At 34.4% G+C, this 15428-nt stretch overlaps 1 protein-coding gene across 5 annotated transcripts; it reads left to right on the plus strand.

Annotated features, from left to right (window-relative positions):
* Nucleotides 1–89: 89 nt before the first annotated feature.
* Nucleotides 90–15035, plus strand: LOC124389757 (sorting nexin-14-like). Of its 5 annotated transcripts, XM_046855215.1 has the most exons (31): nucleotides 90–328; nucleotides 442–581; nucleotides 952–1072; nucleotides 2350–2423; nucleotides 2514–2592; nucleotides 2674–2717; nucleotides 2789–2876; nucleotides 3001–3085; nucleotides 3839–3995; nucleotides 4075–4150; nucleotides 4236–4280; nucleotides 5694–5774; nucleotides 5946–6060; nucleotides 6382–6537; nucleotides 6648–6772; nucleotides 7340–7398; nucleotides 7913–7939; nucleotides 8427–8555; nucleotides 9047–9179; nucleotides 9892–10078; nucleotides 10204–10287; nucleotides 11800–11900; nucleotides 11985–12096; nucleotides 12179–12219; nucleotides 12308–12427; nucleotides 12552–12675; nucleotides 12877–13041; nucleotides 13226–13321; nucleotides 14124–14215; nucleotides 14297–14353; nucleotides 14448–15035. In XM_046855215.1, the coding sequence occupies exons 2-31, from the start codon at nucleotides 451–453 to the stop codon at nucleotides 14484–14486; spliced, it is 2943 nt and encodes a 980-aa protein (XP_046711171.1). In that variant the 5' UTR covers nucleotides 90–328; nucleotides 442–450; the 3' UTR covers nucleotides 14487–15035. The 5 variants fall into 5 exon arrangements, with proteins under 5 accessions (XP_046711171.1, XP_046711173.1, XP_046711172.1 ...); XM_046855217.1 differs by lacking the exon at nucleotides 8427–8555; XM_046855216.1 differs by lacking the exon at nucleotides 7913–7939.
* Nucleotides 15036–15428: the final 393 nt, after the last annotated feature.

A 15428-nucleotide genomic window follows, 5' to 3' on the forward strand; every position in this document is an offset into this window, starting at 1 on the left:
GTCATCTCCCTGTGTCGTCCGGCAATGTGCTTCAGTGCCCAAACTGCTACGGGGATAGAACACGTGTTAATAGCCGCGCCTTCACCCGGATATGACGCAACTTTGGGATCAACCTCCTTCAAACGAACAAAGCATTGAACCGTTATAAAGCGAATTTTAATGACTGGCACCGGAGATGGAACGACAGAGTGTGAACGTAGATGTGTGCGTCATGGCCGGGAAAGCGCTTGATCCTATTTCCGCTGCAATTTTTCAAAGGAAGTGAGGTAGCGGCGCTGTCCGTCTGTCAAAACAAACGGTGCTGTGGATAGTGTTGGATTTGCCTTGGGTAAGTACAGCGAGTCGTTTTCGCTGGTTTGATAAACGCAGCTCTCGTAAATCCATTGTTTTCGTGACAGCTTATAAAGCAAGGCTCCTTTACTTGCCTTTTCATCCATGCAGCTCGGAGAAATGTCTTTCTTCGGAGTATATTTAGGGACGGTGAGAAGGAAGCTGGAGCTGTGGAGAGAGCTGGGCCGACAATACCCTGTCTTCTGCTTTCTGCTCGTGCTCCTACTTCTGTCTACTGTGTTATTGAATAGGTAACATGAATTTAGGTGGATAAAGTGCGTTACACAGCAGGACCTATCAAATGTTTTTACAAATGCAGTGTTTCTATGTATCGATAAATGAATAGCGAGTTGAGATTCATTGAATATATGATACTTCAGTGAATAAATAAATCATATAATAATTATATACATATTATTGTGCGTGATAGTGTATTATAAACAGTGGAAAGATTGTTGCGTGAAATTGCTCCACTGACATTTTTAACGCGTTTGTTTGTAATGTACATTTCGCTTTTGTTTTATCATCACTGACTACATCTTTCATAAATGAAAGTGTGTATGTTTCACCTGAAGTCATGCTTTAGGGACCCTACTGACACCTGTCCTGTTTGTATTTCAGGTATCTTCACGTTATAATCATTTTCTGGTCATTCTTAGCGGGAGTGGTTACCTTTTATTGCTCTCTGGGGCCCGAGACACTTCTTCCTAATATACTAATTACAATTAAAGCAAAGAAAAAGGTACACATATATTAAAAAAATAAATAAATAAAACGTGTCCAATTTACTGTGTGTGTATGATGGGGGAGTAAATAGTCAGATTTTCCTTTTTTTTTTTTTTTTTTTTGGTGTTATACAATGTAGTTTATATTTGACTGAATGTTCTAGTGCAAAAAATCCACTCAAATTTTACACAGGATGCCCTTTTTACTGCGTATTTATTAATATGCACAAAACCAATCAACTCATAAGCGTGATATGTTTTTTGGATAATTTACCAAAACCTTTGGTAATTACAGCAATATAAATGTAACTTCTCTCTAGTTTTCCACGTTTCACAAGTTTCCCAAGAGTTAATAACGTCCCTGATTATTTTAGGAAGCTATTTTACCAACAGGATGATTGCTCATTAATGAAAATGTCTTTTACAATAAAATCAGGTTCTATTTGCACAAAAGCATCCGTAACCACTTTTAAATTAATCTTTAAACCAAAAATTGTCTTTGCCTGGGATGCATTTGTAATCCTGCTATAATGCTATTTAATTCAAAAACCTGTATGATTTTTCAAGATCATTTTAATTAACAACTGTAATTTAGGCTTTATTTAGTAAAATGTTCACATTGTGTGGTCTGGTATGGCTCAGTATATGAAAATATTTTTTTTTGTGTGTGTTGAAAAATTGCAGAAATATGGGTTTATTTTGGAGCTCCGTAAGGCATTTGAGCAAACCACTGGCGAAGATAATAAAGATGGAATCTTAAAATATGTCTATATTAATTAACTTGGTTATCAGAGCACGTTTTAATGTAATGTGCATAGTGGCTGTATATTGCAAACATATGCATGTTGCCTTGTTTTCTAATAAATAAAGATGTGTCTACGTATTCCTATATCCAAACAATTTCGACTAGTTTCAAGTTTTTTTTTAAAGTAAAGATGGGATTATTTAAAAAATGTCAACCCTCCCCACAAGCTTCCACATGAACAAATAAACCTTGTAAATGGTTTTTGTCATCACGTGGGCTTTAAAACAAACAATCCCCTGATACTGTCTGTTGTTTGTATCTGTTTGTATTAATTTAATCTAATATTCAAGCCAAGTAATGTGTTTGGCTATATTTCTTATAGTTAAAAATACAAATTAAAACGACATTATGTTTATAATTTTGAAGTGGATATATGGAGGTATATTAAATAGAAAAAAATAATTTATCTGAATATTTATTCCCCTCTCAAAATCGAACAATAATTTTAATAAACACCTTTTAAAATCAACTTTTTCTCTGCCTTAACAGTCAGATCAGCAAGAGCTCTTTCCTTTTGCCCACAGCTGTGCTGTCTGTGGGAAAAGTAAATGCACAAAACACAGGTAAATTTAACTGGTAGTGTTTCATCCTTATCTAAGATTAGCCCCAATTATGTTAATAAAATAATTAATTTATTTTGTTTCTGCTATTAGACCAACATTGCTTCTTGAAAACTATCAGCCATGGTTAGATTTAAAAGTGCACTCCAAGGTTGATGCATCTCTGTCTGAGGTAAGAGAACTTAGCACCTCAGTGTAAGATCACTTTTCTTTGAGTTTTGAATGGTTAATCGAGAATCTTATTTGTCCTCAGATTCTTGAACTTGTCCTTGAAAACTTTGTGTACCCATGGTACAGGTATGTTGATTGCATCCATTCAGGTCTTTGTGTATTAAGCCGTGTCAATTAAAATGAATCCTTGTTGATAGGGATATTACAGATGATGAAGCATTTGTGGATGATCTCAGAGTGACCTTGCGCTTTGTAACTGCAGTGCTGGTCTGCCGAGCACAAAGAGTAATGTACAATTTCATTTTTATTTTCTAGTCATCTAGATTCTTGTTCTAATCCTATAATTGTTAAGACTTCGAAGGTGTCTTTGTATTACATAGCTAATAGGAAATTCTCTTTTGCTTTACAGGTTGATATTCCATCTCTCATAACACTCAAACTACTTAAAGTTGCCATGAAGCACATTGAAATAATTGCCAAAGCAAGACAAAAAGGTATTCCATGAAACATGATTTGTTAGGACTCCACAGGGGGGCAATAGTGAAGGAGGAATCATCAGTATATTCCTGGCAGAAACTTGTCCTCTTAAGTGATGAACATTTTAATGATAATAACACAACACTTAATGTACACACACAAGAACCCAAAAACATTTATGAGGACCAGAAAATCAGTGCTTTACAGTGACCATGACAGCAGATTGTCTCAGGATTTCAGACTATTAAAACCTTATGGGCTGTCTGAGTTGAAGAAGGTAGACCTTATGCAGTGTTCGCGTATACAGTGACTTGTAGCTACAACACCACCAGTGACTTAATTTTTAATGAGAACTGGTGAACTTCTGCAACATAATCAACAATTATTATTAATTAATATGGGGGATGTCCCATTGATGTGACAGAGTTAAAAAAGTTTAACTTTATTCAAATGTGTAGCCACCTGTGCAGCAAAGGTTCTGATTTGTTGCCAAAAGTAAAATACTAGTTGTGCCATTTAAAGTTACTGGCAACCAGTTGTAGAAACACCTACTGGTGACTTCATAGTACAGTGACAAATTACTTAACATAGCATACGAACATACTGTAAATTTCTGCATCGACAAGTGGCTCAAAATGTTCTGTCTTCAGTTTTGTTAGACATTACAGAAAAATGTTTGGCAGAAAAACCTTCCCATTACCAGCTGTTGTTTGATAAATAATTTACTGAACTGTGGAGTTAACTTTATTTTTGTTCTGTGTATGCTTTAGTGAAGAACTTGGGACATCTGCAGCAGGCTGCGTTAGAGGAGTATGGTCCTGATCTGCATGTGGCTTTGCGCAGCAGGAGGGATGAGCTGCTCTACCTACGCAAGCTTACTGAGATGCTTTTCCCATACATTTTGCCTCCAAAAGCTACCGACTGCAGGTAATGAAACAGTCATAATAAGTGTTTGCACCATTTCTCCGCCTTTTCCTCCTTTGTTGCATGCTTCTGTATTTTCCAGATCTCTTACTCTTCTGATAAGAGAGGTTCTTGCTGGCTCTGTATTCCTTCCTGCTATGGATTATTTGGCTGATCCTGTGAGTGTTGGTGGGAAAGAAACCTCTTTCAAAAATGGCTGTTTTATGAACATATAAAAATCAGTGTTTCATTTTTCTCCTTTAGGATACTGTGAATCAATTGCTGCATATTTTTATTGACAACTCTCCAGTAAGTTTTAATTATATAAAAAAAGCTATTGTTTTCTGTGATCATAAATGATGAAATTTTTGTTGCAGTAAAAGTGTCGTAGTAATAAGAAAAAATCTCTTACTTGTAACATGCACAACACTATACCAAAGCAAATTTGCTGTGTTGTACAAAATAGTTACAAAGCTTAATTTACAAAGATTTAACAAATATAATTTTTGTTGCAACCCCCTCTTAATTCTGAATACGATTTTTCTTAGTCACTACAATTCACAGTGTTGTAATGGACGGTGTTAGGAATGAAATAATCTTGAGTAACCACCCCTTGTGACCATCAGGACAACATGAATAGATGTTTGAAGGCCATGAGAAAGCAAGTGTAGAAACTTTTAAGTGTCAGGATGTTTACCCAGTGGTTATTAGCTGTGTTGTGCTAGTTACTAAGAAATAGTAACTAGTTACAGTTACTAGTTACTTAATTCAAAACGTAACTGTTACTTTGTTGATTACTTACACCAAAAAGTAATGCGTTACTGTTAAAAGTAACTTTTTAGTTACTTTTTTAAAGAACGTTCTTTAATGTTCCTATTAATGCCCTTTTATAATGTTCCTATTAATGTCTTATTTTATTTAAGTCAGACCCGCACAAACTGAATATATCACAAGGATTTCTGAAATAAATAACACAACAAGCTTAATAATATACAGTATACAGAATCAAAAACTAAAGTGGCTTCTGGATCAAAAAAGCTGTTGTGTTGAGCCTTTCACAGCTTAAGTATGAAAACTATCAACAATGTACAACATAACACTGGGTTAGCTTCTAGCTTCTAGCTTCGTCGAGGCATGGAGTTTCTGGAGGTGCTTCGACAGATTGGAGTAGATACGACCTTCGAACCAGAAAGACACATCTTACATTTGACTAAAAAGTTTTTGTCTTTATGCTCAACTAAAGTGAAATAATGAGCATATTTCACTTTGAGAAACTCGTTTTGCTCTCACCTCAACTCGCCATTACTGCCGCACATACTTGAATAAACGGAAACACGGCCACAGTGCGTCTTCTTCGTGTTTACAGTGGTTCTCATCCACCAATCCTACAATGCGTCTCTGCTGTAAACAGGTTAGACTATAGGCTACACTTCAGCCGAAATTCATTCATTTAAAAAAGTAACGGACAACGCAGCATACGGTAACGGAGTAACTTTATTTAAAAAGTAATGCGTTACAGTATTAGGTACTGTCAAAAGTAACTGCGTTACAGTAACGCGTTATTGCCCAACACTGGTTATTAGTATAAAGAAGCTCAAGTAAGGACAGTTTAATCTTTAACAGTCTAATAAAAATAAATGCCTTATTAAACAAATATGTTTCTAAATAAACATTTGTTGTATATGTGTGTATATTATTTTCATTGTGGATATCTTATTGTAGCCTGAAGCTGCTACTGAACCAGCTTCTGCATTTGTGCCATTCCTGCAGAAATATGCAGACCAACGCAATAAGAAGTCTTCAGTGAGTCTTCTTTCCTGATTCTGTGATGCTTTTATTTAACTCCGCATATACTTTAAATATTCATCTTAATTTATAGATAATCTATGATGTGCACAATCACGATTAGGTTTTCAAATTAAATAAATGTTATCTGTTGTTGTTTGGTATTAATGGTATTAATCTCCAAATCAGGTATTAAAGCTAGAACTTAAGGAGATCCGGGAGCAGCAGGACCTGCTGTTTCGCTTCATGAATTTCCTGAAGCAAGAAGGAGCAGTTCATGTGCTGCAGTTCTGCCTCACTGTTGGTAAGGTTTAAAAACATAAAAATGTAAAAGGTATTTTGTGTACGTCTTTTAGTCTTCTCTGTTCTAGCTGTTCCACATGGCAGCTAAACAGTTAGCTCAGAAGGAGAGTGCAGATTAATTTTGTACATTCTGTCTATTATTGTCAACCATTGTTTAGACAGACAGAAAAGAAGGGAATTTAATTTCCACTCAAACAAAATGGCCAGTTGCCTGACTCAGGAAGAATTTGAAATCTTTCAACAATACTGAGAGTACTAGGAGATTAATTTGGATGGTTAAAAATGTGTTTACGTTTTTTTTTGTTTTATATATTTCTTTTAGAAGAGTTTAACGATAAGATACTTCGGCCAGAACTATCGGATGCTGAAAAACTTATGCTGCATGAGGAGGTGAAAAAGATATATGAGACATACTGCCTTGATGAGAGCATTGACAAAATCCGCTTTGACCCTTTTATTGTTGAGGAGATAAGAAACAGTAAGTTACTCTTTTGTTGTTTTAGGATAATTGGTAAAGTCAAACATTTTGCAGAACAGAAAACAAAAAATTTGCCTTCTAATTCATCTTATGCATTATTGTTTCTACAGTTGCAGAGGGTGCGTATGCTGACGTTGTTAAACTGCAGACTATGCGTTGTCTGTTTGAGGCCTATGAACATGTTCTTTCCTTGTTGGAGAATGTTTTTACTCCCATGTTCTGCCATAGTGATGAGGTAATGGCAATGCTATGCACACAGCACCCTAATAGTATAAGTTCCTGATGCAAATGCTTGAATGAACCATTTAACACCAAGCCTAGCTCTCTAGAGCACTCGCTTTGAAGCACAGTTTCTTAGCTGATTAGCAAGTGTTGTTTTTAAAAAAAGGAGAAATTACTAGAGTGGCACTGGATGTGGGCACCTATAATATTTAAATGTAATTTTCATATTTAAATTATTTTATTTATTTTTTATTTATTTGTCATACACCCAACCATACACAGTATGGACTGTAGTGAAAAGCATGTTACAGCTGTCTTTGATTAATTTACAAAAAACTTGAATTTACTATTATACAGGTAGAAAAAATATATAAAAACATCTTTTAGAAAAGATATGTCAACAACAGTATGACTGTTTTTGGACTTTACTGCACATATGTGCAGTTTATTGTGCAGTATGAAAGTATGTAATATTTGATAGGTAGCATTTAAAACTTATAACTTTCCTATTATACATTACTAAGGGTCGCTTAATAAATCTTGATGAAATGAAAAACTTACTACTATTTCAATGTTTCAGTATTTTAGACAACTGCTCCGGGGGGCAGAATCCCCAACCAGGAGCTCAAGACTTGGCAGGTGGGTAGTCTAGATAATAAAACCTTTGGAATGTTGGGAAAAAATAAAACATACTGTTACATATGTTTTTCCCTGATAAATCATACAAAAATTCATTTAAATGCCTCCTTTCTGCAATTGAATGTGTTTGCAGTGGTTAGCTTTGGCTATGAAACTGAATTTGTGGGCATTAATAAAAAAAATCTGAATTGCTTTGCCAGATAAATGTCACAAAAATGTAAAGGCTTACACACCAGACTGGATTTTATTTTATTTTTACTGAACTTTTCTTTTCAAGCTTCTTATCATCCACCAGAAATTACAAACTATTAAAATAATTATTTTTTCTCACTCTTTCTCTCTCTCTTATTTGTTTGTCTTACCATATTCAATTGTTTGTCAAATTTTTGCTCATTTATTCAGTTCCTCGAATGCTATTTTCTTTCCTTTAAATTAAATATCTTATTTGGCACTTTTATAATAAGGCTTAGAGATTGCAGAAGACAGCTGTAATTTCTTTTGCCCATTATTTCAGAAATAGCGTGAGTTTGGATGACATCCGGTGAGTATGCTGTCGGCTTCATGCTCAACCTGTAGCTCTTCATTCGCAACATAATGCTGCATATGAGATACATGCTGGAATGCAGGGAAATATTTGCTTACTCTTTCATGTCTCTTTGAACAACACTGGTGTGGCTTTGCATAACTCATAACAGCTTATTTTTTTTAAATTTAGGTTTAGCAATATGTTGCTCATTTAATTAAAACCACTTTTTTTTAAACTGAGTCTAAATTGCCTGATGTCTGTGCACATGTTACACAAAAGTCTTTAACTTTCGCATTAACAGGATTTGAGATAAGGCAGTCTGTGGAGCTTCGTGCCTAATTGCTATTTGCTGTTCTTGAGAACAATACTAAGATTTACTACAAGAACTTGCACAATTAACTTGACCACCTTAGCTAATTCTTTTTATCTCTTTCTCATACCATGTGACTACACTTTGTATCTGTGTCCATCCATTGACCGTTCATTCATCCGTGGGCTCTAGCTTTTCTGAGTGGGACTCTGCCATGAGCCTAGAGTCTCTGTTCAGCTCATCTGCATCTGTCTGCTCTAATGTCTCACCCATTCTTACCTACCCATCTGGCTCTAATGCAATGCGCACTGTTGTACTTAAGTAAGTCAGGATCCATTGCAAGTCCTGTAGCCCTAAATGCATGGATTATTTTCATAACCCTCTGGCCTCTGTGTTTGTGTGTGGAATTTCAGTAGGTTGATCATACTCAGGGGGCAACAATATATTTTGTTGCAAATGTAGCTGTTGATATAATAATGTAATATATTATTTTAGGGGACTGTGGGGACTCTCCATATAGTATTGTCTAAGTAAAGGATTTAACTTTACAAGTCAAAAAACAAATGAGAATAATGCTGTCCATGTGCCTTGGTAGAAGATTTAAACCATTGAAGATTTGACTGAAACTATTTGAATTTTTTCTTACAAATGTTTATGCAATGCAGTGTTTATTTAAAAGCGTTAACTTCCCCTTATTAATGCATGACAATTGCATGTTAAAGCTTGTTGTTATGTTAATAAGCCTGTCTTAAAAATCATTACGAAGAGCTCCAGGTATGTTTTTTGTGATTGTGAATATGTATTCTTTTCAGGAACACATCAAAGCGAGGAGAATCATTTGGCATCAGCCGCATCGGCAGTAAAATAAAAGGGGTTTTTAAGAGTACCACCATGGAAGGAGCCATGCTTCCCTCTTATGGACTAGCAGAGGGAGAGGATGATATGGTTAGTGAATTCTGCTTTATGACAATTTTTTAAAGAAAGATTTTGGTAAATGTACTCAGTGTCTGTAAAACTGTGGTGGAGTGTTCAGGCACTATGTTTGGATGCTGTTACATTATTTGCCTATGTTTCCCCAGCAGCACTACCTCTGACATTTAAACCTCAATGTGGGTTTGGCTCTCTTTCTTATTCTGTCAGCTCATAGCGCTTGTCAAATGTTGTTACAGTAGTCAAGTTCTATCCCACCCTCAGCTTATGTAGTGAACAAGTGTAAAAATAGGGGGTTGCACCTGCATGGTCCTGTATAATTTTAGACTATGCTAAACAACTAGTTAGAATAAAAATAAAAACATTTAAGTGGGTAACTTTTTTGGGGGTTATCCTTAAACACTATATTCATGGTAATTATTTTTTTTTAGCTCACAGTAATTTTCCTGTGTATAGTTACACAATTAATTAGTATGTACTTATTAATATTAAATACTTATATTTCTTAAATGTCTTTTGTTGTGACTTTTATCCCTGCCGTATATGCTATGACTGGCAGCATGACTCATGTTTATATAGATTAATTTATGACCTTAAACACTTGTATAATTAATTTTAGTGTAATTATATATAAATCAGAATAAATATTTTGTAAAAGTAGTTTTATGTATTATAAAAAAAAAATTCTATTTATTTTCTTTTTTTCCCTTTATAAAAAAACATTTAGGTTGAGGAGGCCATCATGGTTATGGAGGATGATTTACCCATGGAGGCTGTCAGTACTCCAAGTACACCTCGTAACCTGACAGCCTGGAGCATCACTATCCCCTATGTTGACTTATTTGATGATGAAGTAAAAAAAGAGAGAATTCCTGTGTATTGCATAGATGTGGAGAGAAACGACAGGAGAGCAGGTAAAGCCTAAAAAGATTTATTACAAAAGTATTTGAATTGTTTAACTGTTATTTAATTACAGATAAATAGATTTTTATGTGTTACATAAAAGACCTGCAGTATAATTTCTTTACTTGCATTTCAGTGGGTCATGAGACAGAACATTGGTCTGTTTATCGAAGATACCTGGAATTTTATGTTCTTGAGTCCAAACTTACAGAGTTTCACGGTATATACAATTTGATTAATAGGCAGTGGGTGAATTTATTTTCATGTTTTCTCTCTCTCTCTCTCTCTCTCTCTCTCTCTCTCTCTCTCTTTTTTTCTCTTACTCTCTTCTTCTGTATCTATATATCAGTAGTGGACAAAGTACAAAAAGCAGGTACTTGAGTATCTTTTACTTAAGTACCTTTTTGTGTACTTTGTCCACTACTGATATATACGTACAAATGTGCTTAAGTATCTAAGTACTATGATTTATTATGGCTGTAATGTCATGTTATAATTTTTGTCATATGACTAATCTTTTAAATTAGTCTTTTAAGCTGCACTGGAGTCAGTTCAGGACTTATTTATTACAATCACAGAAAACCTTTATGACCATCTAATCAAATCAAAAAGTGCTAGTGCAACTACAGTCCAACTAGACTAGTTAGGCTGTAATTGTTTTGTTGCAAGCTACACACCTTATTATTAACTACATATTATAAATTATAATGTCATGAAAGCTAAAAGAAATATTGTTGCTTTATGCGTAAATGCATAGCAGGCAACATACCATAACCTAAATTAAGAAGTTATTAGCCAGTTTCATTAAATGCATTCGCCTATACTATCATAATAACAAAAGATGAGTGATTGAGCTGCATATACACCTTCATCTTTTGCATGTATTCCCCTATTCCTTTCCTCTTTTTTCTGATTTGGGCTCTTGAGGGTTTAGACCTTTTTTGTCATCCATTATTTTAATTTGGATTCAGCTATTCTTACTGACGTGACGTCACCCAACCCCCACCTCTCCTTTCTGAGTGTATGAGTAAGAGAACTTCTCCGGGCGGTGGGCGCACACGCCGACTCTCAACCAGGTTCATTGACTGTGACATGATATAATAATCCATCATAATAAAAAAGGCAAGTCCATATCGCCCAAATCCGTACTTAAAATGCCAATGCTGCCTGAATTGGCCAAGCGGTGATCAAAACAGAGCATGCTCTACACTGATTGGTGGCTTGCAGTTTTCGTCAGCACTACCATCCCCGCGTTTTGAAAGATATAGAAAGAATTCGTGAATCAAAATGGTGTAGAGGTGATACAAATGGCATAAAATGAACAAATACTACTTAAAGATTTTTATAACATGATTTCATAGTACTGTACATATAGCCTACTCGGTCTGTCGGAACGAATCGTGGTCGTAAGTCGACGACTACCTGTATACGATATGTATATATATATATATATATATATATATATATATATATATATATATATATATATATATATATATATATATATATAAAAGTCTCCCCAATCAGAAATACTTAAGTAATGCACAGATATGCAAAGAGGCTACTTAAGTACAGTAACACTTCTCTCTCTCTCTCTTTCTCTCTCTCTTTTTCTCTCTCTCTCTCTATATATATATATACACACACGCACACACACACACACACACACACACACACACACACACACACACACACACACTGTATAATGCTACATATATCTGTTTTGAAACAGGTTCATTCCCTGATGCACAACTTCCATCTAAGAGGATAATTGGACCTAAAAATTATGAGTTTTTAACATCTAAGCGTGAGGAATTTCAGGAATATCTACAGGTATTCAGACAAATGGATTTTCTCAGTTTAAGCCACGTCCTGTATGTAATCACTGACATATGCATGCTGGGTGTGTTTATTTAGAATCTCCTGCAACACCCTGAGTTGAGCAATAGCCAGCTGCTGGCAGACTTTCTGTCCCCTCACAGCGTGGAGTCGCAATTTCATGACAAGATGTTACCTGATGTCAATCTTGGTACTTTATTTGCATAATGGTACTCATGAGCAGAATATGTAGACTCTTAAGTAATTTTTTTTATTTTATTTTACTCTTACAGGGAAGATAATTAAATCTGTACCTAGCAAACTAATCAAAGAGGTTAGTTACTTCTGTGCTTCTTTGCAACGTTCATGATACTGTCAAAGAATTATAAGGATTTATTTAGAGTATCTGCTCATTTCTTCAGAAAGGCCAGCACCTAGAACCATTTATCCAGGCGTTCTTCAACTCGTGTGAGTCACCAAAACCTAAACCCAGCCGGCCAGAACTCACCATCCTCAGCCCCACATCGGAAAACAACAAAAAGGCAAGCTTTTAAGAATGTTATATAATTATTTCATTTAAAATATAAAACTAGTTCGATAATTGGTTCCTTTCTATTAGAAGTGTCTAAATCTTAACCTGCTTCCTTATCTTTGTATGTTCTTTAGCTTTTCAATGAACTATACAAAAACAATGCAAATCGCTCAGAGGTCACAGAGAAGAGGCACAATCTGAATTATTTTATGGAGATGATTACTGTAGAAGGTGTTTATGACTACTTAATGTTTTTAGGTAAGTCTCTGAATAAAACAACGAACTGAAAAAAAAACCCACATCTGCAGCCATTTTCAATTTGTCAATTTTGCCAATCCATAATATTTATAGTTACTCTAAACATTTAGCATTGAAAATGATATGAAATGGAATTTAGAACTATACATTTTAATATTTAAGTACAACTAAAGGGTTTTTTTTGTCCCAAAATGTTTGCAGGACGAGTGGTATTTCATATACCTGATTGGTTGCACCATCTCCTAATGGGTGGGCGCATCCTGATCAAAAACACACTGGAAGCTTATACTGAATACTATCTGCAGAACAAACTTGATCAGGTGTTGCAAGAGCATCGTGTGGTTTCACTTATCACTCTGCTCAGAGGTAACAAGTACATTCGACAGAAAGTGTGATTGTTAACAGCTTTTAAATAACACGCTCATAATAATATACTAGTATGATTTTTATAGCTTTAGTCATTAGTCGATATTGAATTTTTTTTATTATGTCAGTCATTTAAAGTGGATTCTTTTACTATTATTATTTGACAGTATGTACTTATCCCTAGATGCGGTATTCTGTGAGAACAGTGAACCACGCTCTTTAGAGGACAAACAAAAAAGAGCCAGAAAAACGTTTGACGAAATGAGGAATTACATTCCAGGTTGAGCAGCTGATGATATTAAAATTACTCTCTCTCTCTCTCTCTCTCTCTCTCTCTCTCTCTCTCTCTCTCTCTCTCTCTCTCTCTCTATATATATATATATATATATATATATCCTTTTCAGTAATGAAAAGTTTATTTTCTTAAAAGTTTTTTCTTCTATTGGAATGGTTTTAATTGACTGGTTATGTGTTTGTTTATAAATGTATTACTCCAGTATTATGGTAGAATATTAATTTATTACATATTTAGCACTGATATACATATGAGGCACTTTTTTCTTGAAAGATATGAGTGTAAAACAAATGTATACAAATTTCACTGACAGTTTTTCTAATCATTAGTTACATTTTTGTTATTTCTATCCAAACAAAATTACATGTAGTTGGAATGCGAAAGTTTGTATGTATTTTTAGAACCATAAAATGTTGCATGTTATAATTAAATTGACTATTCATTATTAATAATGAGTAAAACCCTAGTAAGTGGTACAATAACTAATAACTAACTATATGATAATCACTCCAAGCTTCTACAAGGAAAGTTTGTATTAGGAGTAGGCTGATGTATCTTAAGTTGTTATCTAGTGTACCAGTGTAGATGTATTCATTGAAAGAGACTCAAAGCACATTTGTACGTCGCTCTGGACAAGGTCCGCAAATGTAAATGTAGCAAGTAACATGTTCATGAGTGTAAATGACATAAGGGCAGGAGCTTGTGACTGAATCAGATTTATCCAAGTGACATAAAGTAAAATAAGTGAAATTAACAAAATTAAGTAAAATTGTTGCTTTTGTGTTAGATTTGCTTGGAAAATGTATTGGCGAGGAAGCAAAAAATGAGGGAATAAGGCTTCTTTTTAATGGATTTCAGCAGCCAGTTCTTAATAAGCAGGTAAGTGGTTATAAATTCTTGCCTTTATTGTGGAATCTGCTATACAAATATTTATAGGAATTTCATCATATCTGCTTGCAGCTCACATACATCCTGCTTGATGTAGTAATTCTGGAGCTTTTCCCTGAACTAAACAAAGTAAGTTGTATTCTATGCATCTTAATGTTTAATAAAGAACAGTCCTAATGGTAATAATCATGTTACCATTTTTAATATTCATGCTGAATTTTAGGTACAAAGAGAAACTTCTGTAATGGCTCCATGGATGTAGAAAAACACCACAACATAGATGCAGTTTCCTGTGTACCTGCATGTGCAAAATCCAATGTAAATGTCAGAACAACCATTTACAGTAGTGTAGTTTTAGACTATACAATTATTATTATACAAAGCATGACTTTATCCATATAGATTGATGCACGGGTTTGGCCATAACATAATTAACTGCATTGAAATGCCCATAACAACATAAAGCAAGATTAAAACCTTTTTTTCTATAGAAAAAGCTTTATTTTTTAAAATCTATTTTTTCCAACTATTAAATTGGACTGTATCAGTGACTGCTTTAAAAGAGTGAATAGGTTGTGATACACTATGTTAAAAAAAAAAAAATTTGTGTTGTTAATTGTGAAAACAATATGTTTTAAATGTTATGTAACCATATATTGCTGTCAGGAAAATTAAAATTGGACAAGTGTGTGTTTTGGGGGAGATATTTGTAAATACTCTCTATCTTGACACTACCCACTACTCTTTCATTCACTGTTATGATGCAAGTGTGTGTTTACATGTGCCTCAATAAAATATTTTATATAAACCATCTGTCTGTGTCTGCGATAAAATGTATAAGTATTATTATTGCTTTTATAAACTGAATCCTAAAATACTAGGTTTGTATTTGATATGTAATTGTTTAGGGCAGACTCAAGTTTCACTAGAGATCTGTTATCAAAAGCGAGGATTGACTGAAATGAAATGCCAAATTGCAGGAACCCCCCAAAACCCTTAGACATGTAATGAACAATAACATTTGAGCAAATAGGTCCTGAAAGTAAGATGTTATTTTAACAGACTTTATCAATATCAGAGCAGATCTCGCACATTTCGGGATTTATTAAGGCAGAAAACTACCCCAAGATGTTCCCCCGATTATATGTGTATATTGTTTTTAGATGCATTTGTTATTTGTAAGTTATGTTGTTTCATGAATTGA

The sequence above is a fragment of the Silurus meridionalis genome, chromosome 8, assembly GCF_014805685.1.
Source record: "Silurus meridionalis isolate SWU-2019-XX chromosome 8, ASM1480568v1, whole genome shotgun sequence".
Lineage (NCBI taxonomy): Eukaryota > Metazoa > Chordata > Actinopteri > Siluriformes > Siluridae > Silurus > Silurus meridionalis.